This window comes from Trachemys scripta, chromosome 5 (assembly GCF_013100865.1).
Source record: "Trachemys scripta elegans isolate TJP31775 chromosome 5, CAS_Tse_1.0, whole genome shotgun sequence".
Taxonomy (NCBI): domain Eukaryota; kingdom Metazoa; phylum Chordata; order Testudines; family Emydidae; genus Trachemys; species Trachemys scripta.
The window spans coordinates 56,231,417-56,259,387 of NC_048302.1; the positions used below are offsets into that span (position 1 = coordinate 56,231,417).

The 27,971-nt window shown below is 41.7% G+C and overlaps 2 protein-coding genes across 2 annotated transcripts in view; one reads left to right on the forward strand and one right to left on the reverse strand.

The window, feature by feature from the left end:
* Window positions 1-8,980, forward strand: part of DCLK2 (doublecortin like kinase 2) — a 121,766-nt gene extending 112,786 nt beyond the window's left edge. Inside the window, exons 14-17 of the mRNA XM_034771512.1 lie at window positions 2,637-2,717; window positions 5,006-5,122; window positions 7,143-7,181; window positions 8,647-8,980. Coding sequence (XP_034627403.1) covers window positions 2,637-2,717; window positions 5,006-5,122; window positions 7,143-7,181; window positions 8,647-8,865 — 456 coding nt within the window. The 3' untranslated portion in view covers window positions 8,866-8,980. The remainder of the gene's footprint in view (window positions 1-2,636; window positions 2,718-5,005; window positions 5,123-7,142; window positions 7,182-8,646) is intronic.
* A 16,990-nt stretch (window positions 8,981-25,970) lies between these two features.
* LRBA (LPS responsive beige-like anchor protein) overlaps window positions 25,971-27,971 on the reverse strand; it is a 567,906-nt gene continuing 565,905 nt past the window's right edge. Inside the window, exon 56 of the mRNA XM_034771513.1 lies at window positions 25,971-27,815. Coding sequence (XP_034627404.1) covers window positions 27,725-27,815 — 91 coding nt within the window. The 3' untranslated portion in view covers window positions 25,971-27,724. The remainder of the gene's footprint in view (window positions 27,816-27,971) is intronic.

Genomic DNA, 27,971 nt, shown 5'->3' on the forward strand with positions numbered 1-27,971 from the left:
ACTCCTGTAGAGGCCAAAATGCTATTTAGGGCCCTACCAAATTCACCGTTCATTTTGGTCAATTTCACGGTCATAGGATTTTAAAAATCGTAAATTTCATTATTTCAGCTATTTAAATCTGAAATTTCAGTGTTGTAATTGCAAGGATCCTTACCCAAAAAGGAGTTGTGCGTGGTCGTCAGGTTATTGTAGGGGGGGTTGCGGTGCTGGTGGCGGTGCTGCCTTCAGAGCTGGGCAGCTGGAGAGTGAGCCTCTGAAGGCAGAGCCGTTGCCTGCGGCAGTACAGAAGTAAGGATGACATGGTGTGGTATTTCCACCCTTACTTCTTTGTTGCTGCTGGTGAGACGCTGCCTTTAGAGCTGGGCACCTGGCTACGAGCCGCCGCTCTCTGGCCACCCAGCTCTGAAGGCAGTGCAGAAGTAAGGATGGCAATACCGTGACTCCCCTAAAATAACCTTCCAACCCTCCTGCTTTTCAGTCAGGACCCCCAATTTGAGAAACGCTGGTCTGGCCCCATGAAATATGGTCTTTTGTGTGCTTTTACCCTATGGTATACAGATTTTATGGTCCATGATGCGTTTGATATTCACGGCCATGAATTTTTTAGGGTCCTAGCTATAGTAGTGGTTCTGTGAGTGATGTGTACATGATTGTTCATAGGATTCAGCCAGAGTCTAGGGGCACATGGGTACATTGCAGATGAAAATCACAGTTATCGAAAGAAAGAAATTGGCTCCATTGCTCTCAATGGCCCTTGGCTAGAGTGGCATTGATGATAGCCTCATAAAAGACCATAGTCCCAATTCTTCCTTAAGATAAATCTGTCTTGCACTACTCTGAGAGCCAAAGCAACCCTAAAGCCAGCAAGTCTAGCCCCAGCCTAGGAGCGCATTCACACAGCTTACAATTTTCATAGCCGTGTTTTCCCCTTTCCTGGCTGTTAGTATATGAAGTGTGGCCAGGGGTTTCCAGTTTTCAGCTGCCAAAATGGTTCCTTCCTCAAATCAATTGGCAGTTTGCACAAAAGAGAGCAGCTGTCAAACCAGCACCAAGCAGCCTCAGAGGTGGCCCTCCTGCTCCAAACTTGAACTGAGTACAATATGACTAGCCTGAAGCATCCTGCCCACTATCCCTGGCTCGTATTCTTGCTGCGTAATTTGCTGAGAGTCATTTTCCAGAACTGGAGGGTGAACAAAAGCCTCCTAATTACACATGTATTGTTTCTCCAGAGAAGTTGCTGTCTACTAGAATAAGTCTCATTGGAATGTTCTTCATTAGTACATAAAGCAAGAGACAATCCTGAGGCTACAGAAACTTTCCAAAAAAATGGGGCAGTTGAGTTTTAATGATGGGAATTATTTGACATTAATTAGTTTCTTCATGAGTGTTATTTTTGTGTCTGGAACCTGCATCTGCACCAGTAAGTTAGTTGTCAGTTGCAAAGGAGGAACTTGAATTAATAAATTTGATAAAAGTTGGAGATGAAAAGTTACCTACTGTTCATAACTTCATTGGCTGCCGTTTGTGTGACTAGGCTCTTAAGATTTACCATGGCTACAGACCCACTTGTGACAGTACTAAACAGGTTAACTGCATATTTCTATGGCACTTCTACGGCCATCTATTGTATAGCCTCTGAGCATTTCAAAGGCCTTGAGTCAACAAAGCAGTTAAGCATATACTTACAGTTAAATGTATGGTGAAATCCCAGTGACTTCCATGAAAAGTAAGCACATCAGCCCTCTAGACAATGCCCCCCTTTTTCCTGGCCTAACTCTGTCTGGGGATTCCCTTTTCATGGTAGGAGGGATCCTTACAAGATTGGTCAGGCTGGCTAATGACCCCTTTGTGCTTCTGGAGCAACACAAAGTAGCCATACCAAAGCAAAGAAACTAGCCCATAGTATAGATAATTAAAATTAACTAACAGTGGGTGCTGTCAGTCATTCCTTTGGAATAGAATTCTTAAGTGCTCTGTGCTGATGGGTAGCTTTCATTTTCCAGCAGTAAAGGAATGGTATCATCATCTTAAATGTTTACAGATGGTTCTAGTGATAGCGCTTAAAATAAAAAAATTATCTTTGTGTATTAGTTTACTCTCTATACAGTTAAATCATCCCTGCTAGTAATAGCTTTAAAATTCCAGGCTCATAAATGCACTTGGCTTTCGGTACAAGCTAGTGCTCTTGGTAGGTGCTTTTTGCTCTGCTATCTTCCTCATCCCCACTGAGCCCCCTTCAGCAGCTTTATCCTCTCTCTGTAAATTACTCAAACACTATGTGCCCTGTCACTTGATGGTTACAAAACATTATGGGACTTTCTTTTTGCATGAGGGTATCTGCATATGTGCTGTACCCAGAGGGTTTAGGGAGGATGCAGTTCCATTCTGACTACTCTGTCCATGCTGCCTGCATGTATGTACAGAAGAATACATTTTATATTACAGCTGTAATTTAGAGTGTGAGGGTGAAATCCTGTCCCCCTGGGAGTCAAATAGGAGTTTTGCCATTGACTTCAGCAGGACCAGGATTTCACCCAGGTAGTGGAAAAACACCACTTTGAATGCTGGGAAGAATTCAATGCAAAAGCTGCTTCACATTTTAATATTCCCTCTCTTCTCACTCTTTTGTTTTTCAGGAGTTAATTAGTCTGATGCTACAGGTAAACGTAGAAGCTCGATATACAGCAGCACAGATCCTAGGCCATCCCTGGGTGTCCGTGAGTAAACTCTGCATTGTACTTGTCCCTAATTAGATATATAATATTAAGCTCTAACTGTAATAGTGCTGTCAGAAGTTGCTTGATAAACAGAATTGGGCAAGCTGAGTTCTATGTCCCCCATCAACAAAGAATGAACTGCCTATAAATGACACCGCAGAGGGCAGTTATACGCTGAAGTCTACCCTTCTGCTGCACAGAGGTTATTGTGGGCTGTCTTTTGAAGCAAATGAAACTGAATTTACAAAAAAGCTCACAAGAATAAGGGATGGAGAGCATTCAACTGGACAACTTCTTTTGCTAACATGATGATGCTTTAGAGACACAACTAGTGTAGATAGCCAATATGTTGGCTGTTTACCCAATAGCATAGGATTTTATCATTCTATATTGCTACATAAGGAGGTGGGCGGAAACTTTATATTCCAGTGGAGCAGGGTGAGGGTTTTTTCCTAACAGAAAATAGGTTAGAAGGCATTGGGTAGCCCCTCTGATCCCCCTCTGTAGCACCAAAAATGCCCTCCATCCCAGACAGGCATGCTTGTGGCAGAGAGGCCTTATGGGTAACTCAAGTGCCTGTTTTTTAAATTTGGCCCAAAACATGGTGCTCACATAATACATATATGGCAGCACCAGTACCTGCTTTGATGTATAATATGTAGTCAGTGACATACTTTACATGCACAGTTAATGTGTGTGTAAAATGGAGAGGCACAATGTAGGGTCCCATTTTCAAAAATGTAACTTAACACTGTTTGTGTGTCCATAGGGAGAGACTTCCCTGGCGTCCATCTTTTGTGATCCTAATGTAGGAGATTAGTAATAAATAATAAACTGATCTCACCTACCAACAGTAATAATCAAACGTTTATTTTCAAATTCATTTCATAGTGTAAAGAACGAGGAGTACTTGTGGCACCTTAGAGACTAACAAATTTATAAGCTTTCCTGGGCTAAAAGCCACTTAAATGGATGCATGCAGTAGAAAATACAGTAGGAAGATGTATATACACACAGAACATGAAAAAATGGGTGTTGCCATTCCAACTCTAACTAGACTAATCAAGTAAGGTGGGCTATTATCAGCAGGAGAAAAAAAACTTTTGTAGTGATCATCAGGATGGCCCATTTCAAATAGTTGACAAGAAGGTGTGAGTAACAGTAGGGGAAAATTAGCATGGGGAAATAGTTTTTACTTTGTGTAATGACCTATCCAGTCCCAGTCCTTATTCAAGCCTAATTTAATGGTGTGTCCAGTTTGCAAATTAATTCCAGTTCTGCAGTTTCTCGTTGGAGTCTGTTTTTGAATTGAAGAATTGCGACTTTTAGGTCTGTAATTGAGTGACCAGGGAGGTTGAAGTGTTCTCCGACTGGTTTTTGAATGTGTTAATTCTTGATGTCTGATTTGTGTCCATTATCTTATTCTTTTGCGTAGCCACTGTCCGGTTTGGCCAATGTACATGGCAGAGGGGCATTGCTGGCAATAAGGACTGGGAGTGGATGGGTCATTACACAAAGTAAAAACTATTTCCCCATGCTAATTTTCCCCCTACGAAAGCTTATGCCCAAGTAAATTTGTTAATCTCTAAGGTACCAGAAGTACTCTTGTTCTTTTTGCTGATACAGACTAACACGGCTGCTACTCTGAAACATTTCACAGTGTGTCATTCTGTGAACTTTCAGGCTGGAGCACTAAGCAAAATTGGTGCAATTTACCTCGAAAGAGAAGAACTCAAATTAAATCCTTGTTTTCTGAGAATTATAAAAGAAAAAAAAAAAGTATTGCTGGTGAATAACTGCCCCCATTTGTTTAGCCACTTAACAAATATTGTATGGATATAAATAGTCAATGCACAATGTATGGAAATTAAAGATCATCATTAGGCTTTATTTAAATACTCTTAGGTCATCAGCATTTTAATGGCTGTTGCTGTTGTGTAAAAACATACATGTTAAATTTAATGCCAGGAGTTGTTAGCAGGTGTCTTGTCATGGCACACTCGTAATATAGTGTCCTCCATTAACCTGAAAAACAAAATACCACATTTTAAGCCAAAGTTTCTGCTGCCATATGCAGCTCACTTGAGCTCAATGTAAACTGTTTCTCAGCAGCAGAAGACTTTAAAAAGAAAAAAGGTTGACACTCTCTCTATGCAGCCCAGCAGTTATCCCAGGATGAAGGAAAATCACTTCTGTCGATTTTATTTGTAATTTTTCTATTTCCAAACACTTTCTTTTTTTAATCCCAAACCTAAGGAGTAGTGTGTGTGTGTATCGTGTTTACACAGGATGATGCCTTGCAGGAGAATAATATGCAAGCTGAAGTAACAGGTAAACTGAAGCAGCACTTTAACAACATGCTACCCAAGCAGAACAATACGACCGCTGGGGTCTCTGTCATCATGGTAAGCAAATGCAGTATTTTTGTGTAGATATGACTTTGTATACTTGTCTAACACGTTTTAACCCGGGAGTAATTATTTAAAGAACAGAGTGGTACAAAATGCACTAACAAGCATGGTATTGTTTGTGTGTGTGTGTAATCCTAGTCTATACATCATGTATTATGTCCCCCATTTCAATCTGAGTGGGTCACTGCTCAGGAGCAGCCAGGTCTGTATTGAGGTGCATTAGCTGAGCTGTAGATATTTCTTTTAAAAACACACACACACACTCACACTCTCTCTCTATGCAAAAAATACTTCATTAAAGCTCACCTGCTAGTTTGGAAATCACTGAAATCTTTTCCACTTCATTTTAATGGTTGTTTTCTTGTAGCACCTTTTGTCCCCACGACTAAATTTTCTGGAGCAAATATTTTATCTAAAACCCACTTCCTCATCATAAAGTGTATTTAATCTTTTGGATGTTTCCCAGAGTTATGATTGGCCCTATCTAATCTCTGCAAATGAACGTTATCAGAGGCCAGACTTGGTATGAAACATGGATGCAATAAGATTCTTCTCTATAAAATTCATCTGAATTGAATTTACAAAAGTTGTGCCAAAAAAAAAATCAGACAACAGTGAGCTGTGTGGGTGAGCTCAGCCCAGCTCCATTTCACCAGTAAATGTGTTACTGACTAGTCATCACTGCTGTGCTCCAACAACTATGCAGACTGAGTTACGAGTTCTCACCCCTGCAAGTGGTTGTCTTTTTCCCAGCCCAGGGTTGGAAACTATGGCACAAAATGTGTCTTCAGATACCTTAAAGAAGTTATATTGCACAGCTATATATTTGCCATACTGAATATGCCACTCTGGCAACACAGCACTTGCAGTTGACTTAGTTAGTAGCCAGAGATGATTTTTTTCCCACTGTATCAATTATATATGATGGCCTAGTAAGTGTAATATCACTGTCCCACTTTAATAAAATTTGTAGTTGTCTGCATGTGGAAAAATTATTTAAATCTGCCCACTTACATTGTTCATGTACATATATATGAATTGAATAGGTGACAAGTTCAAAAGTAGGAATTGTAGTAACATCAAAATACTCACAAGAGTGAAGACAATATTGATTTCAGGTTGATGCTGTTCTCTACATTTCATTTGACAGTTTGACTTGACAGTTTGAGAGGGACTTCAGAGCTTCATTCTTTATACAGTTGAGACTGGATAAGCCTGAAGCTGAAAGCTGGTACAAAATTTAATAAGAGCAATTTTAATTCTAACACTCAGCCCCTCTCCAATTTGCATGCCACTTAAGCTTGTCTCAAATCTCTGACACAGTACAGCATCTGGCTTCTTCTTGGTGTGGGTTTTTTCTGTTACCTATGTAGCCAATGAAAACTTATTTTTGTTTATCTTCCTTTAACAAGTAGTAAGGAAAATTCATATCTGCCTAGTTCTGTAACTGAATATGCAGGGAAGATTAGGGATAATGTCTGAGTCTTCTATTAAGATACTTAGTGGAAAAAAGAACCTTATAAGAATTTAGTCCCAAACCTTTTTTCTGGTTTATCTACAGTTCAGAGTTTGTGTTATCAAGTCCCTTAAACGTAATGTAGCATCACAAAGCCATATCGCTTTTTCTTTTATGAGTGAGGAAACTGTTCAATGAAAACCCTCTATAGCATGATGTAGCCACTTAGTTCTAATACAGGTTCCTTGAAAACTTCTTGAGAAGAAGTTCAGCCGCAGTTAGTACAGATACGATACAATGAGGAGTCCTTGTGGCACCTTAGAGACGAACAAATTTAACACGGATGACACCATCATGTGGTAGATAAGTGGAACTGCACAAGAAATCTGGTTCCTGCTGCCTTCAACAGGAAAAGCACTATTTCTGCTGCTAAGAATGTCTTGCTGTAAAATCCTTTTTTAAGAATTTCAGTATTTTTAAATCTAAATTTGTTTCAATGATGATAGTTCTGCTTAAAAGTAAGTGTAGTTTCTATCCCTTGCTTCCTTCCTTTCCCAATGCCTGCATTGCTTTCCTCTGAGTAGGTCCAAGGCAATGGTATGTACTAACAGCAATGTTTTGTTCTGCTGCACAAAATACATGTTCTGAGTTTGACAAAGAGAAAAGGAGAAATAATAGCTATCCTGAAATGGGCAGAATTTTAGAACTGCATAAAAGTGAAAGAACATCTTTCAGTGATGTTCCAGATAAACATTTGCCATTTTACTTGGTGACTTTTATATCTCTGAAACTTTTCTGCAAATCTAGGCAGAGTGGTTATTTTTCACCTTGCAAAACATCAGATTTTGTGAAAGGGAAGGTTGGAGGCAAGATGGCCCATACTGCTTCCAAGTAAATGGCTATCTTTGAAAAATGTGTGTGCCTTCGAGCTTGTCTACACATTAAAGCTAGTCCAGAATAAGGTAAGTGTAACTTTAACTATTCCTGATTTATTCTGGACTAACTTTCACAAGAGGGCTTGTGAGCAGTGTTATCCAGACAACTCCCCAAGCCACCCAATTATAGCTTTGGGACTATATAGCAGAATGTAGGGCAGGAAAGAAGTGGGCAAGCATGAGAGTCAGCACCTAGTAAGTTTGATCCATTGATGCTTATGGCCTCTATGCTGCTCAGAACCAGTCATTGGAGTGATCAGCAGTGTAGAATAATCTCCCTCAGGAAAAACATCATTAAACCTGCTGAGCTGGGCCCCAGCCAGTTGCAAATAGGCTTCAATACTGACTTAGTATTTGGTTACCTAACTGAAGATGCTCCCTTTGGTTACCTAACTTAGGGACAGGCCCTCCAGTTAACTTGAAGATACTTCTGTAAATTAAACTTTTAGTTAGTTTAATTTATCTTGCAGAGGTGTCAGGTACTTTAAAAATAAAAATCTCAGGGCAGATACTCTACAATTCCCCTAGTGCATCTTAATCCCCCATGCTTCCACTGCTATGTTGTTAATTATCCAACAACTATTTCCAGTAACATACAGCTTCATGCAAATTTAACACCCATAAAAGCATGAGAGGAAGAGTGTTCTAGTTTAAATGAGAAAACAAATTCCTGAGAACCTCCATTGCAAGCTCCTTTGGCTACCTGGGATATGTCACAGGCTTATTAAATGTGTGGGCTCCTTGTTAAAATATTGGCGGCAGCACAGTCACACTCTGAATTTTGGTGAAAATGAATCCTTAGAACTTACTCCCCATATGGTGGTGTAACCATGCCTGCCTGCTTATCCACATCAGACTTGTAATAAAAAAAAAAAAAGTTAAAACTCTGTAAGTACTTCATCAAACTTGGTTTTATTAATGACCTGCTGGATGCTGTGATGTGTATAGGAAATAAGTTATCCCTCTGATCACCAAAACACCCTACAATTCATTAAGATTTCTGATGTTATTTCTCCTTTTTCTGAGTCTAATGCATGCCCCAAATGTGTGTGTTGTGCAATGTTTTAATGGGGCAGGTAATATGGGTCATTGATGTAACTGTTTTTGTTTTTTACCTTCCTTTTTAGAACACAGCTCTAGATAAGGAAAGTCAGATTTTCTGCAACAAGCACTCTCAGGACTCTAGTAGAGCTGGTATGCAGAAAACTTCTGTGATTATTGCAGCTCAAGATCCTTATGTGGCTGGGTCCAAGAACCTCTCCCCTGCTTCTTCTGAGCCAATCAAATCCCCCACACAGCCTGACTCAGCATGTTATGACAATGCTGGGGAACAGCTCGCTCTGTAGAAGTGACTTAAACCAAAGCCAACTTCTAGGCCAGTAGACCCCTTCAACTTAATAAACATCCATCACAGTTGTGGTTTTTCAGTTTGCTCCCAATCTCTTGTGGCAAGCCCTAGGCAGGTTGGTGAAGTGTGGGCTGTAGCTTTGAGTGCTCTTCCAGCCTTTGGGAAGAAATTCTGAATGTTTAGATTTGTTTTTATCATTCGAGTTGGTTTAATTAAATGCATTTCTCATACCCTAGGAATCTGACTAGCTTAACCTAACGTGTAGTTAAACAAGAACATAATGTGGATGAACAGTTACAAGTCCTCACATATACACAGACTCTCCCAGTCAACACCTTGTTCCCAGAAAAGGTGTATGCCCACAAAAAGCTGTATTTCTCTCCTGTCCTAGTGGCTACAGTGAGTTAAGTTTCCATGAAAAACTTGAGTGGATTAACTGTACAATATTGAAAGACAAGCTTCTCAGAGAAGGGGTCCTTTTTCTTCAATACCAGACTTCAGGATAGTGTTTAGATAAGAAATTCAAGTGACTTTGGATGTAATAACATGAACTCTGGGCATTTATTGGTCTGAAGACTGCAGTCAAGGTAGCTTTTTCAATCTAGCTATTGTGTACCCTCCCCTCACAACTACAGTATGTATTAGAAACAATAAAACTTCTTTGAATGGAAAGCTTGCTGCATGCTACATAAGCTAGGATGGAGCAGTTCCTAGTTCTAGGACAAGCTGACTAATAGAAGAAATACCACTAACCACCTAAATAGCTGCCAATATTTTATTACCAGCCCCCTCTTCATCTAGTGCAGGAACTGGAAACCATAATGGGGGAGACACTGATCTGCAGTCAAGGATGGAAGGTGTTTTATCTTTATCATACTGCTGAGTTCAATAGTGTATGTACTCTGCTTATTCATTTCCTCTGCTTGTTGATGAGAAAAATTGGTCCTAGTTCATTTTCTGTTAGCTTTTACTTTCTACTAGAATTGTAACAGACCTGCAATAATAATCTTTCTTCATGAAAAGAATAATTAGTCATTTATTCCTGTGAACTCAATTTCCGGACAAGGCTGGCAGGATCAGTGAGGAACAACGGTCCCCCTTAAGTCTCTTAGGCCTGGTCCCCACTAACCCCCCACTTACCGGGTCCAGACGCAGCAGGGAGGCTCCCCCGTCGATGCCGCGTACTCCTCTCGCCGAGCTGGAGTACCAGCGTCGACGGCGAGCACTTCCAGGATCGATCTGGGATCGATTTATCGCATCTAAACCAGACACGATAAATTGATCCCAGAACATCGATTGCCTGCCGCCGGACCCTCCGGTAAGTGTAGACGTACCCTTAGTCTGAGCTAGCCTGAGAGCAACTCAAACCATTCACAAAAGAACAGTTGTCACGCCTACTGATTGACTCAAGATATGCTGGTTTCCTTGGGAGCCAGTCAGTTACCTTTGAAAACAGAGGGCTGAGTTTAGGACACAATATGGGATTTGGGTGCCTATTGCTGGAAAGGACTAGTGCAATTTGGTCTAAGAAAAAGTGTTGACTGGTTAAGCTGTAGATCATCAGCAAAAATATTTCATTAAAATGTAGTTCTGTTAAACTTGTTTTGAGTCAGTTTTGTTACTGGGATAAGGTGGCTTGGCCTGGATTAAAGCACTGCTACTAACATGGTTTGACCCTGTCCAAACCATTGTATTACACAAAAAGTATTCATTGAAGATAATATCTCAGCCTCAGAGTACAGAAACTAGTCAAACACCATGCAGACAGTCATGTTTGGTATACATCTTGTAAATTTTACATTTAACATGTCATGGATAGGGCCTACAGGAAGAAGTGTGATTTTAGAAGGGCTGGATATAATGCAATGTAGGGTGTCTCTAGCATAGGGGGCAGTATGCTGAAAGTGACAGATGAGTAGGATAAAGAGAATGAATTGGGTGATAGTGCAGAGTGAAGGAGGGAAAACCAATAAAGGGAGCAAAAAAGGGCTAGACAGTTGGAGTAGCGGTCAAGGTAGACCCAAAGAAGTTGAAAAGTGGTAAGGACGTAGCCAATTATTTTAGGTCACAGCTGTGGAGAGGACCTACAGATGGGTTCTGAAGGTAGCAACAGTATTGAAGTGGCAGAAGTTGTCTTTATAAAAAATGACATTACTGCTGATCAGGGGTAAAAACTGTAATGATTAAGTTTTGAATGATAATTGAGCTGAACTTTGATCAGGTTGAGCTTCAGTCAGTAGTGAAACATCCAGAAACCAACGTCAGGGAGGCATATGGAAAGGTAAATCGGTCTGTCATCATTGTAGTGGCTGAAGCCATGCAACTAGATGGCATTGCCAAGGATAGAGTCCTGAAAGAGTCTGATGGAGAGAGAAAGACAATGACCAGATGTGTAGTGTGCCTGAAGTTCAGAGAGGAGAAGAAAATCAGCTGTTTTGAAGATGGTTGTTGTATTGGGGGATAAGAATAGAAAAGAGGATTGAGACTAACAGCTGGTACCAGGTTAAAATTGGTGGGTTTTGTAGTGTTGGCAAGGGCAATAAAGAGATGATGTTCCTAAAGGATGGAAATTGAAACAAGACATACCATGAGAAAGCATAGCTCTGAGGTGAACTCTCCCCCTTAAACACTTATTTCTACAAAGAAATCACATAGGAAAAGAATATCAGTGGCAGGAAAACGGCAAAAGTATAAAATTTCATAGAACAAATTTGTATGCAGTGTTATAGATGTATCGGTCACAGGATATTCGAGAGACAAGGTGGCCGAGGTAATATCTTTTTTGAACCAGCTTCTGTTGGTGAGAGAGAGAAGTTTAAGCTTACACAGAGCTATTCTTCAGGCCTAGACCTTGTCTCTCTAATAAAACAAACCTGGCCTACATGCTGATTTGTCCTCTAAAAAAGGTATTGCATTAGCATCTACAAAGTGCATACATTTGTGAGTTTATGGTTTCAACAGAAGTAATTCCTAATGATCAATAGACATTTCCTAATTTATCAACTGTGGGTAGTTGTTAGAATTGATAGTTATTTTCCTGCTTTTAAATGTACTTGAATAGGAATGCTAATTCTGCTGATCTATAGATTCTGTATTATTATACTGAGTACTTAAGAATTCCCAATCGTCACTCAGGTTTAACAGGTTCTTGTCCCAAGATTTTAAAACTATTGGGTAGTTGGGAATCCTGATGTGCACAGTTGCAACACTCACACTATACAATAGTCTAACATTCTAACCCATAAGGTAGACAGAAATAATACAAAATGTACATTTGAAAATTGATATACTCACCATCCCTTGCAGAACAACCTGAAATGTTAGCCAGAATGATGTCACTGGTGATGAGGAAGATAATGGCTACCTCTCTCTCTCTCCTCCTGCACACAGGCTGGGATACAACTTTTATATCTAGATCTTGTGCCTATTCAGTAGGGGTTTCTTATTTGAATTTCCTCCCCCTACTAATATGGGGGTGTCTTCCTTCTAGAGGTTAGTATATTAATGATTTCAACCTATTATCATATAGGTCAATTAGTTGCCATGGCACTCTTGTGCTTAGACATCTGAGAATGTTCTAACCAAAAGCTGGTGTCATTAAGCACAAAAATTTTCAGTTCTCCAAAACCTAGGACTGACAGTTGGCCATTTATCTGTGCCAAAGTTGATAGCCCTCAAGCCTTATGCTAACTGCTGAAGCGAATCTCTCACAGGTCTGTAGGTTCCTTACATTATTGCTGAATAAAATAAATACTAAAACTAGCTAGCTCTATGGACTACAACCCTTCAAACTTGAACAGGTGCACATATATCCTATGAGTATCTATATGTGGCCCAAAGCACTGGCCCAAATGTAAAATCTCTCTGCCTCCAAAGCTAAACATTCAGGGCCAAATTCTCAGCTGGTGTAAGTCATCATCACTCTGCCTCCAGTTGAAACCACAATGATTTACACTTGCTGAGGATCTGGCTCCCATTCTTTAACATGAATTAAATTAATTACTGGTAATATATCATTAAGATACAAGATGATTTAATCTACCGGTCACCATGACTCATGCCTATCACTATCCAGTAAGTATTTCAATAGCCTAGTAAACACACTTTTGACTATCTTATTAAATGTAGATATATACTTTTCCATTTCACTAAACCAGTGATAAACAGAAAATGGGAAAGAGCAATTGCTAAAGTTAGGTATTCAAAATTAACAGATGTTTAGCGCAGCTTATCCCTTTGCACCTTCCCCAGTGTTATAAAATATGCATTAGAAAAGTAACAACTTACCTATTTTTTTAACTCCTGTTCCTCATTTAGATTCAGATGATACAAGGCAGTGAACGCTGTCCGCCCCGTTGGTTTCATGTTATTCACTGGATGTACACTTGAGATTGGAGGAAACTAGCATGATCATGCTGCTTCTAGAGATAAAAGCCAAGCTGACATATTGCAGAACATTCTACAGCAAGTGTTCTAGATTGTTTGGTGACTAAACTGTATCCTCATGGTGAGGCCATTGTGAAGCTCCCAGACATTTCTGAATTAATTATAAAATAATACATTCATTAAAATCATTAGAGGTAGCACTGGGGGAAACTTCTTCTCTATACTAAGGCCTGGTCTACACTGGGGGGGGGATTGATCTAAGCTACGCAACTTCAGCTACGAGAATAGCGTAGCTGAAGTCGACTTATCTTAGATCGACGGCCGCGCCTTCCGCCTCTCACCCTGATGGAGTTCCGGAGTTGATGGGGAGCGCGTTCAGGGATCGATTTATCGCGTCTAGATGAGACGCGATAAATCGATCCCCGATAGATAGATAGATCGCTACTGGGCGGGTAGTGTGGACGTATCCTAAGTTGCTATCGAAGACTAATTGTGATTTCACTGTGGTACTTTGCAGAATAAACTGAACTTACATATAGCCTTGGAATTTACTTCTCTTGACCTCTGGGGACTCAAAACAGTTGCAGAGTTCTGAAGTTAATACATACTCATTGTAGAAGAAGTGAGACGAGCAAATTGCATCATACATTTTTGTCTACTTGTGCTCCTTTCAATATGAATACAGGTCATATTTGGGGCCTGACTGAGTGCCATCCACAGTGCAAATACTTAAACAAAAACTGTCTCAAAATTTAGACAAACCAACCATCTGTTTATGTAAGAGTGTGAAAACTCTGTGCCCTTCTGTTAATCAGCAGACATTAGCTACTCCTATGCACTGATATAACGTAACAGCAACAGCACTGATACAAAACAAATAGGAAAGTCAATAGAACAAGAGCCTTGCTGACTTGTGTTATGTAAGAAAGATGGGGAAAGTCATTGTTTGTGACATGGAGAAGTTGGAAGAGAGAGACCTCTCTCCAAAGGTCCCAACTGCACAGGGTCTGTGCTCTTGACTATAAGATGGGGAGAAGAGGGGTTCTGCCTGCCTAACTCTAAAGGAGTTTGCATAGGGTGACCAGATGTCCTGATTTTACAGGGACAGTTCCAATTTTGGGGGCTTTTTCTTATATAGGCACCTATTCCCCCCCACCTCCATCCTGATTTTTTTACACTTGCTACCTGGTCACCCTAAGTTTGGCATATTAAGGGCAGCAGTAGGCCCGCTGCTTTGTGGTCACATGCGGCACCAGACCTTAATCACCACCCTTGAAACCTTCCCGTCAGGTACTTCTTGGCTATTGTGAGTGAAAAGCTTTCTCTAGAGAATCATCTGGTCTCCCTTTGCATCTTTTTGATGGCCCCTGCCTGTTAGAGCCAGTCTTCTATTATTTTAGTAACCATGTGGCTCTTTGGCATATGACTGCTGAGGACCACCAAAGGGGCATCACTGTCCAGGCTTTGGTGACCTTGGACTCTGCGCCCCAAACCTTTTGTTTAGCACCTCTTGGTGCTTTGAGCGGCCTCATCAGATGCATGTCTCAGGGATGCTTCCATTATAGACATAAGGAAGGCAGCCACATAGCTCTTGCTCCATACATTTAGAAAGCACTGTGGCTTTGATTTTGCCTCTAGGAAGGAATCTTACTTCCAGTTCTGCAAAAGTGGTTTTCAACAGGGATGCACAAGCTTCTTCACCTACCTATTCAGACCTGGGAGGTTTTACCACACACTTATATTCAATAAAACCCCACAAAAACCATTTTTGTTGGCTTTGCTCTTTGGCAGTTACGGTTTCAGTTAGTTGCTCATTTTGTTTTGCAACATCCTTCAAACAGGGTACTCTTCAGAAGGAAAATGGTATCTTCAGAGAAGAGGATTTGCTTTCCTGAAATTCTCGGTCGCTGATCTCTTATAGGGTTCTCACTCATTCACACACACCCTCCTTCTTTCAGAGTTTGGAGAAAACTTTTGTGATTGTGGTTATATTTACATGTTCATTGCTCTACCTATTGAGGTACTAAAGAGAGGTGACTGTTATTCAAGAGTCGCCTTTGGGTAGACACAATTGTGGGATATGGCACCCTGGCATCATGCTGTGGATCTGCCTTGAAAAGTTGTGTCTGGAGGGGGAGAGCAGGAACAGTCAGTCTCTGCAACTACAGAGCCTGATATATGGAAGAGGGAAAAGTAGGCAGTAGTGTGAATGCATAGAGGCAACTCTCAAAGAACAAGTAACCTCTCTTCTGTGAGGACCTCTGTGCATCACACTTGTGGGAGATTAGCAAGCAGTGCCCCACTAGGAGGATGGTAGATGAGTTCTTAGTCAAATATGGATAGTAGCACGACTCTCCCAAACTAGACTAAATGGAGCACAATAATAAATTCAGTGAGTAATGTCTGGTGAAAGCATGCACCAAACTCCAAGATGCTGCTTTGCATATCTCCACCAGGGGAACCTGCCTTGGGCATACTGCTGAAACTTCAGAGGTTCTCATGGGATGAGTCTTTAAACTAGGAGATAGTGATTTCCTATCTAAACTGTAACATTGTTCTATACATCTCCTAATCCGCTAAGAGAGTCTGCTTTGTATTAGGTTCTTCCTGGCATATCTCCCCATCTGCTACAAACAACATACTGGATTTTCTAAAGGGCTTGTTTTCATGCAGGTAAAAAACAGAGCACCTTCTCTACCTCTAGGGTATAGAGATAAGTTTCCCTAAGCATGAATGTGGTTAAGGGAAGATCAGAGAGGGAAATACAGGTGGCAATCTGGGACCACCGAAGGTACGAAGCTCATACAAGGCCTCATGGTCATGTCATCCTTGTGGACTACAGTATAAGGTGGTGTGGCCATCAAAGCACTAAACTCACCCTCCTAGCAGATATAATTACTATCAGGAAGACAATTTTGATCAATACATGTTCAAGAGAAACTTGTGAAAGTGTCTTATAAGAAGGGCCCATCAGCTTCATTAGGACAAAATTTAAGTCTCATGAAGGCAACAACTCCCTATTAGAGGAAAATGTATTCACATGCCCAAAAGCAACCTGGAGACTGAAGGGTGAGAGAAGATGGTTGTATCCACAGTATAACTGATGAGCAGATATTGCTGCCATTGGAACATTTTGGGAGAATAAGAGTATGCCTACACTGCATTTAGACACCCCTGGTTTGCCCCTGCGAGCTGACTTGGGCTCAGGCTAAGGGGCTGTTTAATTATGGTGTAGTTGTTCGGGCTTGGGCTAGAGCCAAGGCTCCTGGACCATGTGAGTTTGGAGAATCCCAGAGCTCAAGCTGCAGTCCAAACCCAACCATCCACACTGCAATTAAACAGTCCCTTAGCCCAGGACCTGAGTCAGGTGGCACAGGCTAGCTGTGTGCATCTAATTGCAGTGTAGACATACCATAAGGCTAAACTCAGAGACGTAAGGAGTAGAAGGTATCCTAGGACCACAATGAGCCAGCTAGAGAGACAGCAAGTCCTCAGATAGGTGCCACAGAATGAGGAGGAGATCTGAGGGGTTGGGATGAGGGAGAAAGGACTGAGATGTGATGTAACTCAGCACATGGCCTTTGACCACATCATTAGAACTGCTGTTTAGATGCTAATCCTGAGGACTCTCAGGACATGTATCAAGAAATCCTGCTCTTGTACCACTGAGGTCATTTGCTAGTAGCAGGTTTAGGAGACAACTGATATTGCCTCTGTGACTACAACCCTTGGTGTTGTGCCAGAGTCCATCTTTGGATTCAGGATGCTGGGTAGAAGCCATTCCTCTGAGGACTGTTAATCCCAGGGCTCAGGCCGTGGCCTTGATCTTCTCTGGGGCCTTATCAGTTTTGTCATTAAAGAAACTCGTGCCCTCAAATGGGACGTCTCTGGTTTTCCCCCTGGGATTCAGGTGTTAGGAGTGTCTCCTACGAGCCACTCCTGCAGCCACTGGTGTCCAAGGCATTGCATGTCAGTGACCAGGAGCCCACTCTGCTTTCTCCTGTTCCTTGGACAAGGCCAGGGCTTGTGGCATCCCACAGGGCATAATTATAGTGGGACATCATAGCTTCATAGCTGGCCACTTGAAAGCCTGGTGAGCTCCAGAGTAGTCTCTCCTGCCAAAAGCATCCAGCTTATGACCCTGTCAAAAGGGTGCTGCAAGAAGCCTTGTTGAGCCTAACTCTTTGCTGTAGTGTGGGAACCAGGGAGTTTGCCAAAGGGTGCTATAGTAAAAATTGGATGCCCTTCAGCTGGTACAAGATACATCCTGTCAGCTCTCTTGGCTACATATGGGGTATGAAAATGGAGCAAGACAGATCTCCTTGGCTCTGGTGAGAACATCAGAGCCAATAGGCAGAGCCAGCTTCTCTGTGATCTACATTTGTGATGTGTCAAACGGGATCAGGTGTCTCCAGTCCTGTGACCCCGCATCTGCCATTCTCCCCAAGAGTTCCTGAAACGGTTTCCTCTTCTCAGGACAGCAAACAGATGAAGCAGCCATCTGATCATCTGGTAAAGTGCCATCTCTATGTTCCTCCAAAAGAGGCTCGTATGGTTCCACTGATGGAGACTCAACCCGTTCCTCAGATCTGGTCCAGATGAGCCTGGAGCCTTAAGCATCTGTTCCTTTAGTGGGGTATGCAAACTGCACACAGTGCTCCTGGGGGGATTCTGCATGACTGCATGCCTGCAGAAAATGCCCCTCCCTCCCACAGAATTCCTGCAGAAAATGGCAGGGAAGCTGTGCCGGAGAGGGGGCAGGAGGATGACCAAGAGCACAGTTTGGGGGGTGAGGGGGATTGCTCCCCTCCAAACGGAGGTGAGGCATGGGGAGGCACAATGGGTTACGTGCCACTGCCCCCCACCCCCATCAAGTGCAGAGCTGCCCAGTTGAAGGAGGCTGCGGTCTCCACTCTGATGACTCTGCAGCTGAACGCCATCTCCTGGGTCCTAGTGCCAGTTGTGCTCCCCTTCTGTGTGTTGGGAGCCTTCCTGTTTTCTGTGCCACAGTGAGTGCCGGCGGTGGGACTGGGTAAGGGGTGTTGGGGGAAATGAGGGAAGGGGGGTGAGGGAGTGGGGGAAAGAGGCAGTGGGGAAGGAAGGGGGGTGGAATAGGGCGGGAGGGAATGTGCGGAGGGGGATGGAGAAGAAAAGGAGATGGGGAATCATGGGGGGGGGGGGGGGGCGGGAGCCCGGCCTATGGTATCCCCTCAGCAGCAGCTGGGGCTCCCTCATTAAGCAGGCCCATCGAACCCTCACCCTGACTAGCCCCCCACTCATCCCCAAGAAGCTGCACCCAGACATCCCCCGCAAGCTCCCCACACCCAGACCCCCCAACCACCTTCACCTGGATCCCCTGCAGAGTTCCATTGCCCCTGCACAGGGAACCTCCCATTGAGCCCCTGTGCATCCAGATCTCCCACTGAGCCACCTGCACCCAGTTTGCCCCACATAGAAACTTCTGGATCCTCCCACACTAAGCCCCTCTATACTTGGATCCTGCTCGGCCGAGCCTGCCCACCCACACCTAGTGTGCCTGGCAGAGAGGGGCAGGGCCCCAGAGTGTTTCTGGGCCAGGCCCGGCCCAGCCCTAGTACTGTGTCAGGGTCAGTAGGGGCAGCCTCACTGCCAAGTCCCTGTACTGGGGGACGTGGGACCTTAAGAGTGATCTTCCACCTCATTGAAGCCAGTGGCCTGTGCTCCCCCTGCCATGCTGGAACCACATTTATTGACAAATAAAATTTGCACAATTTTAAAATACTGTGCACATAATTTTAATTTTTTTGGTGCAGAATTCCCTCAGGAGCAACACAGGCTCACAGCCTGGGTCTCACCCAGAAACAGAAGGCTTTGACAGGGGCATCTATCTTTGATATGACTGACAGGCAGGAGGTGCATCTCTTGAAACCCTTACGAGGTTTGGGCCCTGATATTGTCCAACTGAGGGTTCAAAGGCCTTTGGGATATGGCCAGGTTATGTATGCTAAGCTCTCTTCTAACTCTCTACACTATTTACAAGAAAATAATAAGGTAAACTATGGAACGTGTAGCCTGAAGACATGAAAGTGAGTTCCATTTGCTCTCTGTGCTGGTACAGAAGAAATGGAGGCAATCATGGGGGTCCAGTCCTTTATACAGAGTAGGTGATAATGTCACTCTCATTCACCCCCAAAAGATATAGCTTTTAAAGACATGTATGCAGCCCGATGCCAAGGATGCTTTAAAAACCAACATGGCATGCAATAACCAGTAGGGTAGGGTGGTGCTTCTACCCACTATTGTTTCTATTCTTAATTAAAAAAATCTGTTAGAACCTGGGAGTTCTACTTGAGACAAAGGAGTGAGAATCCTGTAAGATATCTTCAGAAAAAGCAGAACAATGCAAATAATTCCCCCTTTCAAGAGTTTTAGTTGGCATTATGAATGAGAAAAGAGCAGATTGGTTTACACACCATTTGGAAAGGTCACAGACTTTGTTTTTCACATAGCCCTACCCCTTTAGCCAGGGCCGGCTCCAGGCACCAGCTTAACAAGCAGGTGCTTGGGGTGGCACCTGCGACAATTCGGGAGCGGCAGGTCCCTCACTCCCTGCCACTGAACTGCCGCCGCCGATGGCGGCTTTCCCCCCCCCCCCAATGGCCCCCGCCAATCGCGATGGCGGCTTTTTTTTTTTTTTTTTTTTTTGCTTGGGGCTGCAGAAATGCTGGAGCCGGCCCTGCCTCTAGCTATCAGAACTACTACTTCACCTTAGGGCTTCTGCTCTCATAGGCTTCATGTGAGCTGCAAGAGGTGATCAGAACTTTGCTGAATAAAGCCTTAATTTTCTTCCCCTCATCCCAGTTCATTAGCTCACATCTTTTGCATAATAACCCCAAAAGGTATGTTTCACATTAGGTGGGGCTATGGTGACCAGATGTCCCAATTTTATAGGAACAGTCCCGATTTTTGGGTCTTTTTCTTATATAGGCTCTTATTACCCCCCACCCCATCCTGATTTTTCACATTTGCTGTCTGGTCACCCTACATGAGGTGTGCAAGTCAAATTCAACTTGCAAAAGTTGGCCTTGAAGTGAACTTTGCCCTCATGGCACTCAATCCTGCAAGGCACTGAGCCCTCTGCCCTGATCCAGCCAAGGACTTAAGCACATGCTCAACTTTAAACATTTGAGTAGTCTTAACTGTTTTGCAGGATGAGACCAGAGAGCTCAGCACCTTGCAGAACTGTGTCCAGGATATACAATGCACACAGTCACAATGGGGAGGAGAGGGAAAACAGAAAATCCAGAAGAAAATGGTAAATAACCTAACCCAAAACTTGTTCCCTTAGGCAAGCAGAAAATAACAGGAAACAAGCACATCTGTTCTTTTTACATTCCTGTATAATGCTGTGTTGTTGCCAGAGAAAACCATGTTGGAAAGTTTTTAATCTGCTGTGTTACCTGGGATGCCATCATCAATTAAACATGTATTTTCATATACTGCAAATTTTATAAGATGCAAAAACTTCTTTGTATTCCATGGGCATCAATTCTTGTGGAGAATGCTAAGTACAAAGGCTGGTACCTGGATAAACTCCTTTTACCAAAAAATTTTATTCCTAAATTTCCCCCAGAAACTTATATTTATTTATAAGGTTTATTAGTGTCATTAAAATCTCTCTCTAAAATTTACACACATTTATAGTAATAAGTCTCATCTACAGATAAACTGCTTACAAGAGAGAATTTGTTCTTTTTGGATCAGCTTTTCAATTTCATATATTCTACTCCTTGCTTTTCCCACAGGACTAGCTGTACTTCTGTACTTCTTAAATTACAGAGCCTTAGGCTATATGCAGTTAAATTTCAATCAGCATAAACAAAAATCAAGAACAATCTCCTATAGTTTTTGATCCAGGGCTTTTACAGATCAGCTGTAGATTATGACATATAAACAAATAATGATTTGGACCTTCAACTGTATCAGTTTCCCAAGTACACACTAAATTAGGTACACCCAAAAATAAACTATTTTGCATTCCATAGTAACACCATTACTATACAGGAATTGATGAGGGTATTCAGTTGAGGACTTAAAAGATTTCTAACCAGACATGCCAAATCTGTGGGAAAAAATGCAGAAATTGGGCTTGTTTTTTGGCTTAATTGGCTTGTGAGCTAGTTTTTGGCTTGTAGCTTGTTGCTTCTTTTTTTTGATTGGCCCCCAGCAAGCAGGGGTAAGCAGGGTGGGGAAGAGGGAGTCAGGGGTGCACAGCGGGCCCCACCACAGTCCCAGACTGCATACCAGGAGGTTCTAGTCACATAGATGGTTGGGGTTCTTAGCGATTGGCTTGTTTTGGCCATGTTTTGAAATGGGATTAGCTTGATTTTTGTCTTATTGTGAAAGTTGGGGTGCTTATTTACTCAGTGAAAGTTGGCAACTGTGGTTCTAACATGTCTTGGGAAGTCCTCACTGACCTACAGAAACAGCACACCGAGGAATCTTAAATACACCCCCTTTATGAGTGAGATTTTATTCACCTAGAATGCAGCCAATTTCCTAGGTGTTGAAATAAACCATAGTGTTAAATTATTTTTATCAAATTTAAAAAGAAAAGTAAAACAAATCAAAGCAGATGTCAGTAACAGAAGCACCCAAGGCATCATCACTGTCTGGATTGGGGTCTCAAACACGCAGCCCGCGTTTGCTGTGGCCCGCCAAGCTCCCCACGGCTCCCGAGTTATTTCCTGAGGCCGCCAAGCTCCTCTCACCTGTCGCCTCCCCTTACCCCCCAGCACACCGCATCCCCATGTGACGTTGTGCAGTTTATATGGTTTTATAAAAATATAAGTGAATATAATGTAACTGGAATATGCTTCATGCAAAAGGTCTCTTGTAAGGTATCATTACAAAGCTTATAATCTACTGAGTGTGATCATCCCATTTGTATAAATGTACCACTCTTGTATCTAAAACTGGAAATATAAAATATAACTCTGAGGGCCTATTGTAATTATGTAAAATGTGGGCCATTAATGATGGTTTGGAATCTTGATGACTCCCATTAACAAGGACCATTGTTTGCAGATGGCTGTATTTACCTGTAAGTCTTCCTGTATATGTGTGTGCTGGCAAGTGGGCAATGAAGTCTTGCAGTGACATGTGATCATGTCACCTGAACAGGAATCCATCCTTAACCTGGTGCTTTTCCAGTGGGGGGGGGGGAGGGGTGAAAACCCAGAGGGACAAAGGGTTCCCGCCTTATGCAAAAGATATATAAAGGGGTGGAACAGAACAAAAGGGGGAGAGGAGCCATCATGAAGAATCCCCTAGCTATCACCTGAGCTGCAACAAGAGCTGTACCAGGGGAAAGAATTGTGCCCAGGCTTGGAAGGTGTCCAGTCTGAGAAAAACTTAATCTCACCCTCAGAGATGCTTCAGTATCTGTATTTAGTTTAATTAGACATAGATTTGCGCATTTTATTTTATTTTGCTTGGTGACTTACTTTGTTCTGTCTGTTACTACTTGGAACCACTTAAATCCTACTGTCTGTATTTAATAAAATCACTTTTTATTTAGTAATTTACTCAGAGTATGTATTAATACCTGGGGGAGCAAACAACTGTGCATATCTCTCTATCAGTGTTATAGAGGGCGAACAATTTATGAGTTTGCCCTGCATAAGCTTTATGCAGGGTAAAACGGATTTATCTGGGTTTAGACCCCATTGGGAGTTGGGCATCTGAGTGCTAAAGACAAGCACACTTCTGTGAGCTGTTTTCAGGTAAACTTGCAGCTTCGGGACAAGTGATTCAGACCCTGGGTCTGTGTCTGGAGCCAGACGGGAGTGTCTGGCTCAGCAAGACAGGGTGCTGGAGTCCTGAGCTGGCAGGGAAAACAGAAGCAGGGGTAGTCTTGGCACATTGGGTGGCAGCTCCCAAGGGGGTTTCTGTGATCCAACCCGTCACACCCCACTCCTCTGCCTACCTCCAGGCACTTTCCGCCACCAAACAGCTGTTTGGCGGTGCTTAGCACTTTCCAGGAGGGAGGAGTTATGCGCTCAGGGGAGGAGGTGGGGCGGGGCGGAGATTTGGGGAAGGGGTTGGAATAGGGGCGGGGAAGAGGGTGGGATGGGCCTCATGGAAGGGGTGAAGTGGGGGCAGGGGCAGCAAGGGTGTCAGTGATGCAGCCCTTGGGCTAATGTACTAGTCCTCATGTTGTTCTCATGGTCATTTGAGTTAGAGATCCCTGGTCTGGATATTCACCATTTCTATCTCATTCTAAAACAATATGTCTAAATACCGAAATTAATAGGAGGTATGTCCCAGCCAAAGTCACAATGAACTACATTCCTTTCTGTACACGTGGTTTTGGAATAACTCAATTTACTTTTTCTCCTAAGAAAGAAAGAAAAATTGATTACCAGTCTGCTGACACCAGCTGGTGCTTGGAAAAACAGCCTGCTTTGTGCACAGATGTAGAAGCAATGGAGCAGCCTCTCTTTGTTTGTTTGTTGGAAACCCTCAGCTTGAGCTGTGCTGAGAACACTACACCACACAGCAGGAAGGAATCTCCAGAATGTTTCCTAATAAAATACCAACCTGAACACTTTTAGAATTAGAATGCTGAACTCAACAATCATACTAATTTCCTACTGAGAAGAGCTCTAATAAGAATTTTCATGCTACTAAGACAACTTCAAGTTCCCTTTTCAAAGTAAACCATAGCTGCTTTTAGTGGAACATAAAAATCACTGTTCTTAACATTTATTATTTTTTTACAATAGCATTGATGGGCCCCAAGCAGGTTAGGGATCTATTGTACTGGGTGCTATACAGACTTAATAAAATTCCCTTCCCCAAAGAGACTGCAATCTTAGATTAAGACAAAGCACTATAGGTAGGTGAGGCAGACAAACTGGAGGAATGGCAGGGATGGGGGACAGGGTAACAGTAATACAAACATATTTTCCACAGACTAGCTGAATGCACAATTTGTAGACAGAGAGGTTCTTCTAATTATATAATGTAATAGTTGCTGACTGCTCAAGAAAGGCTCTCAGACTGACATTACATTCATTTACCTTTGAATAGAGTACAATGCTGCAGTACTCAAACTTCCTCTAAAGAAAACAGAATTCTATATAAAACATAATGGCTACTCAAATACTGTAACATTCAGGCCAGGGGCTTATAAGAAACATAACTGATATGAAGCTACTGAAGATGAGAATTCTAAAATAAACTGAAAATCTCCAACTTATTTCTAATCATTCTCAGTGTTACTGGCCTTACTTTCATCATCAGTTCATATAAGATATTGGTTGGAGTAAGTCAGAGATCACATCCATTTCTATGAGAAAATATGTGAATATGAGCTTACCAGAGTTTGAGAGAGTCTGTGAACCATGCTTGATCTTTCTGAATTTAAAAGTTGTCTCTCTTGGCAAAAATGGAAACTCACTTTCCATCTTGCAACAGCTCCCTTCTCCCTCAACTGTGTTCTGGAAAAAATATATATATATATATACATACACACACACACACACACACACACACACACACTTCAGAATTGTTTAATTGTAATTTAATCTCTGGCACCTGTTTACTAAATTGTGTCTAATCAAGAGGGCTAGCACAGGCTTTTCATTGATTACACTAATGGAGAAATAGTATTTGGGAATTTAACTCCTTGTTTGCACTCCATATCATATTGGAGGTTAAAGAAGAGCATACAAGAACCTGTGTTAGGCAGGATTAATTCAACCAAGCATAAACTTTCTCCCCTAGCCCCCACCTCCCCACAGTGAAAGCATTTGGTTTGGCCACAGTGCTGAGAATTAAATGTGTAGTCTGGTACCCCCACAACTTTGACACAGCCTCCTCTGCCAGCTGGCAAAAGGGATGTTCAAGCCCACGCCAGAGGCAAAAGGGGACGAGTCTAGAACTGATGCAACATGGCTACAACACTGCAGATCTAGAATTAAAGTTTGTGGAAGCAGTTAGGAGAACAGTGGGTGGAGATTTCTTCTTATATAGGTGGGGTGTGACAAACCTGTATTGTGTTCAAAGCAGGGCTGTAATAAAGGGAGACATCCTGATTCCCCAGGAGGCTCCAAGTTACCACCACAGACCACCCAGTCTAAATGCAGCAGCTTGGACTCAACCCCAAATGGCACTGGAACATAAACAATAAATATATGAATGCTCCAGTTGGGGAAGGACTCTCCTGACCAACAAGGCCCCAGCAGCTATAGGTCTGACTGTGTTGTCTGAGAGGGCATAGGTGTTGGGACAGAACTCCAGCATGGTATCCCAATGTAAGGGCTCCTACTGCAGCAATGCCTATTGCCTATGCTGAAACCATTTAAAAAAACCCCACCAACCATTTTAAAATAAAGGCTGAAATCTCTACCATTTCAAGTGCCCATGAAATACTTTAAGATCAAAGAACATTATTTCAGTGAGTAATTCAATGTTACTGAATTCAGTTCTAAATTAACTAAGAAAACTAAAGTAGAAAATTTTAAATTCTGTATTTTGCACCTGGATAATATGATAGATGATAGAGATTCATCTGATCCTCACTGCAAATATTAGTAACAAACTCATTACACAGCATTTATATATTCATTACAAACCTATACAGGGAATATTCTGCCTTATAAAAGAAGTTCAAGTTCATATCTATGTCTACTTAAAAGCTATTTATAAAGAGATATGAATTTTGCAAATAGCAAAAGTTTGTAAAGTACATTTATTTTTATACAACCTCATTCTCAATTCAAGGCATTTTATTAGTGGGTGACTGTTCCGCACTTTATCAGGTAGAGATAATGACTACCACATATCATTAACCAGATTCTCCATTCTGTTATACCTTAGTGTGTAACTCCACTGACATCAATATAGATACACTGTACCAGCATAAAAATGGTATAACACAGTGAAAAAGCAGGCCATTATTGTCTCAAAACCCTGTGTTTTCTTTGTATTGCAAATGCATTGGGTGATGGTGGCTGTATGTACATATTGAAAACACAAGAGCCCAATGCACTGCATTGAAGGTCTCAATTACAAATGCCATTTTATTTAATTTCTTCACTCAAACTGAGTTTTCTCATTCCAAATCTCTGCTTAAAAGAGAAAAATGGGAACTGCTCCAGTAGGCAGCTAGAGAAATTGATACAGATATGGAATGTAAGTTTTAACTCATATAGATCACAACATACAAAGAGTTATTTATGCAATACAGACTTACAAAACAATACAGTTCTTTTCACAAATATTTTCACAGAATTCTGCACAGCAATCTTGTAGAAAAGTAGAATTATGCAACACCAAAATAACTTATTGTTCCTTAGTATAAGTTATTTTTCATTTCCTAAGGGAGGAGATAATTTATTAACATGATTGGACAAGATTGGATTGGATTTGGTAGCAGAAACTGAATGGTTTTGTTGTCATACACAGCGCAAGATATGGAATCTGCTACGTAACTATGGTGGTTAGTCCTCTGAAGAAAAAAAGTAAATGGGAAAGAAGTTTGCAAGTCTAGAGCTTCTGCAAAGATGTCAAGGCTATGAACATTTGAATGCCTGCCTCTTAGTGCTTTCATAGTCAAGCAGCAGAAGTGTGCTTTGGTACTTGCATCTAATTAAAAAGAAATATTGTGTAGGTTGCTAGTTTGAGGACATATCCAAACTCCCCTTGAAGTTTTGATTTTGAGGAACAATGCACATTTTGGTGTGCTCTGAAGGAGATATCAGGTAAAAACTAGTAGGATTCACATTTGATGTAACACAGACTCTGTTGCTGATTTCTCCCTCTTAACTGCACAACAAAAACATATAACTAAAAAAAGAACGAATTGTCTAGGTCTAGAAACATGCTTGAATAGTAATATTGATGGAAACAATTCCTTGTCATGTTTAAAATTACATTTATCATAATTTAAATATTATTATTGATTCCCAGAAACTTCAGTGCTGAAGAAGTACAATCATTTGGAAAAGTACATCAAGACAAAATGTAGCACAAATTAAAATCCCCAGTATTATAACCCACTTTCAATTTGTTAAAATCATATATTCCTCAAGGTTATAGATAAAGCTTTAGATGGGAAATGTATTTCTTCATAATATAGCTAGAATAAGAGTTTTAACTATCTTTATTTTAAGTTTCTTTCCATACATGAATCAAAATAGACTTCTCATTATGACTAAAAATATAGATTTTTAACTACAGAACCCAGCAGCCATTTTTCTGCTTCTTTGCCCTTTGCCCCAAAAAATCATGCAAAGTCTACAAAAATAGCAATTAATTTTAAAAAATAGTTTGCTTCTTCGAGCAAATTTAAGTTACATTCAGCTGTAATATAGCTATTTATACAGAACAACGCTGCGGCAGGATACTGAATAGAGGTTTGCTATGTTCAGTTTCATTCTGACAGCAGCTGCCCTTGTCAGTGCTAGTTCTGGTCTGTTGCAACATTAGTATCTGGTTTGATATTCATGATGCCATCGGTTGAAATCATTGTAGAAAAGCACTATGCTCCCAGAAGCCATGCCAGTCATTATACACCTATGAAAAGCACAAAATTCAGTTAAAGAGTAAGTCACTTTACATTCACACACAGCTGACTTACCTTTCTTGGACAGACTTCTTCCACCATATCCAGCACCACCTTTGTAAATCAAATGTCTAAGGATACGTCTACACTTGTGCTTCCCAGCTCAC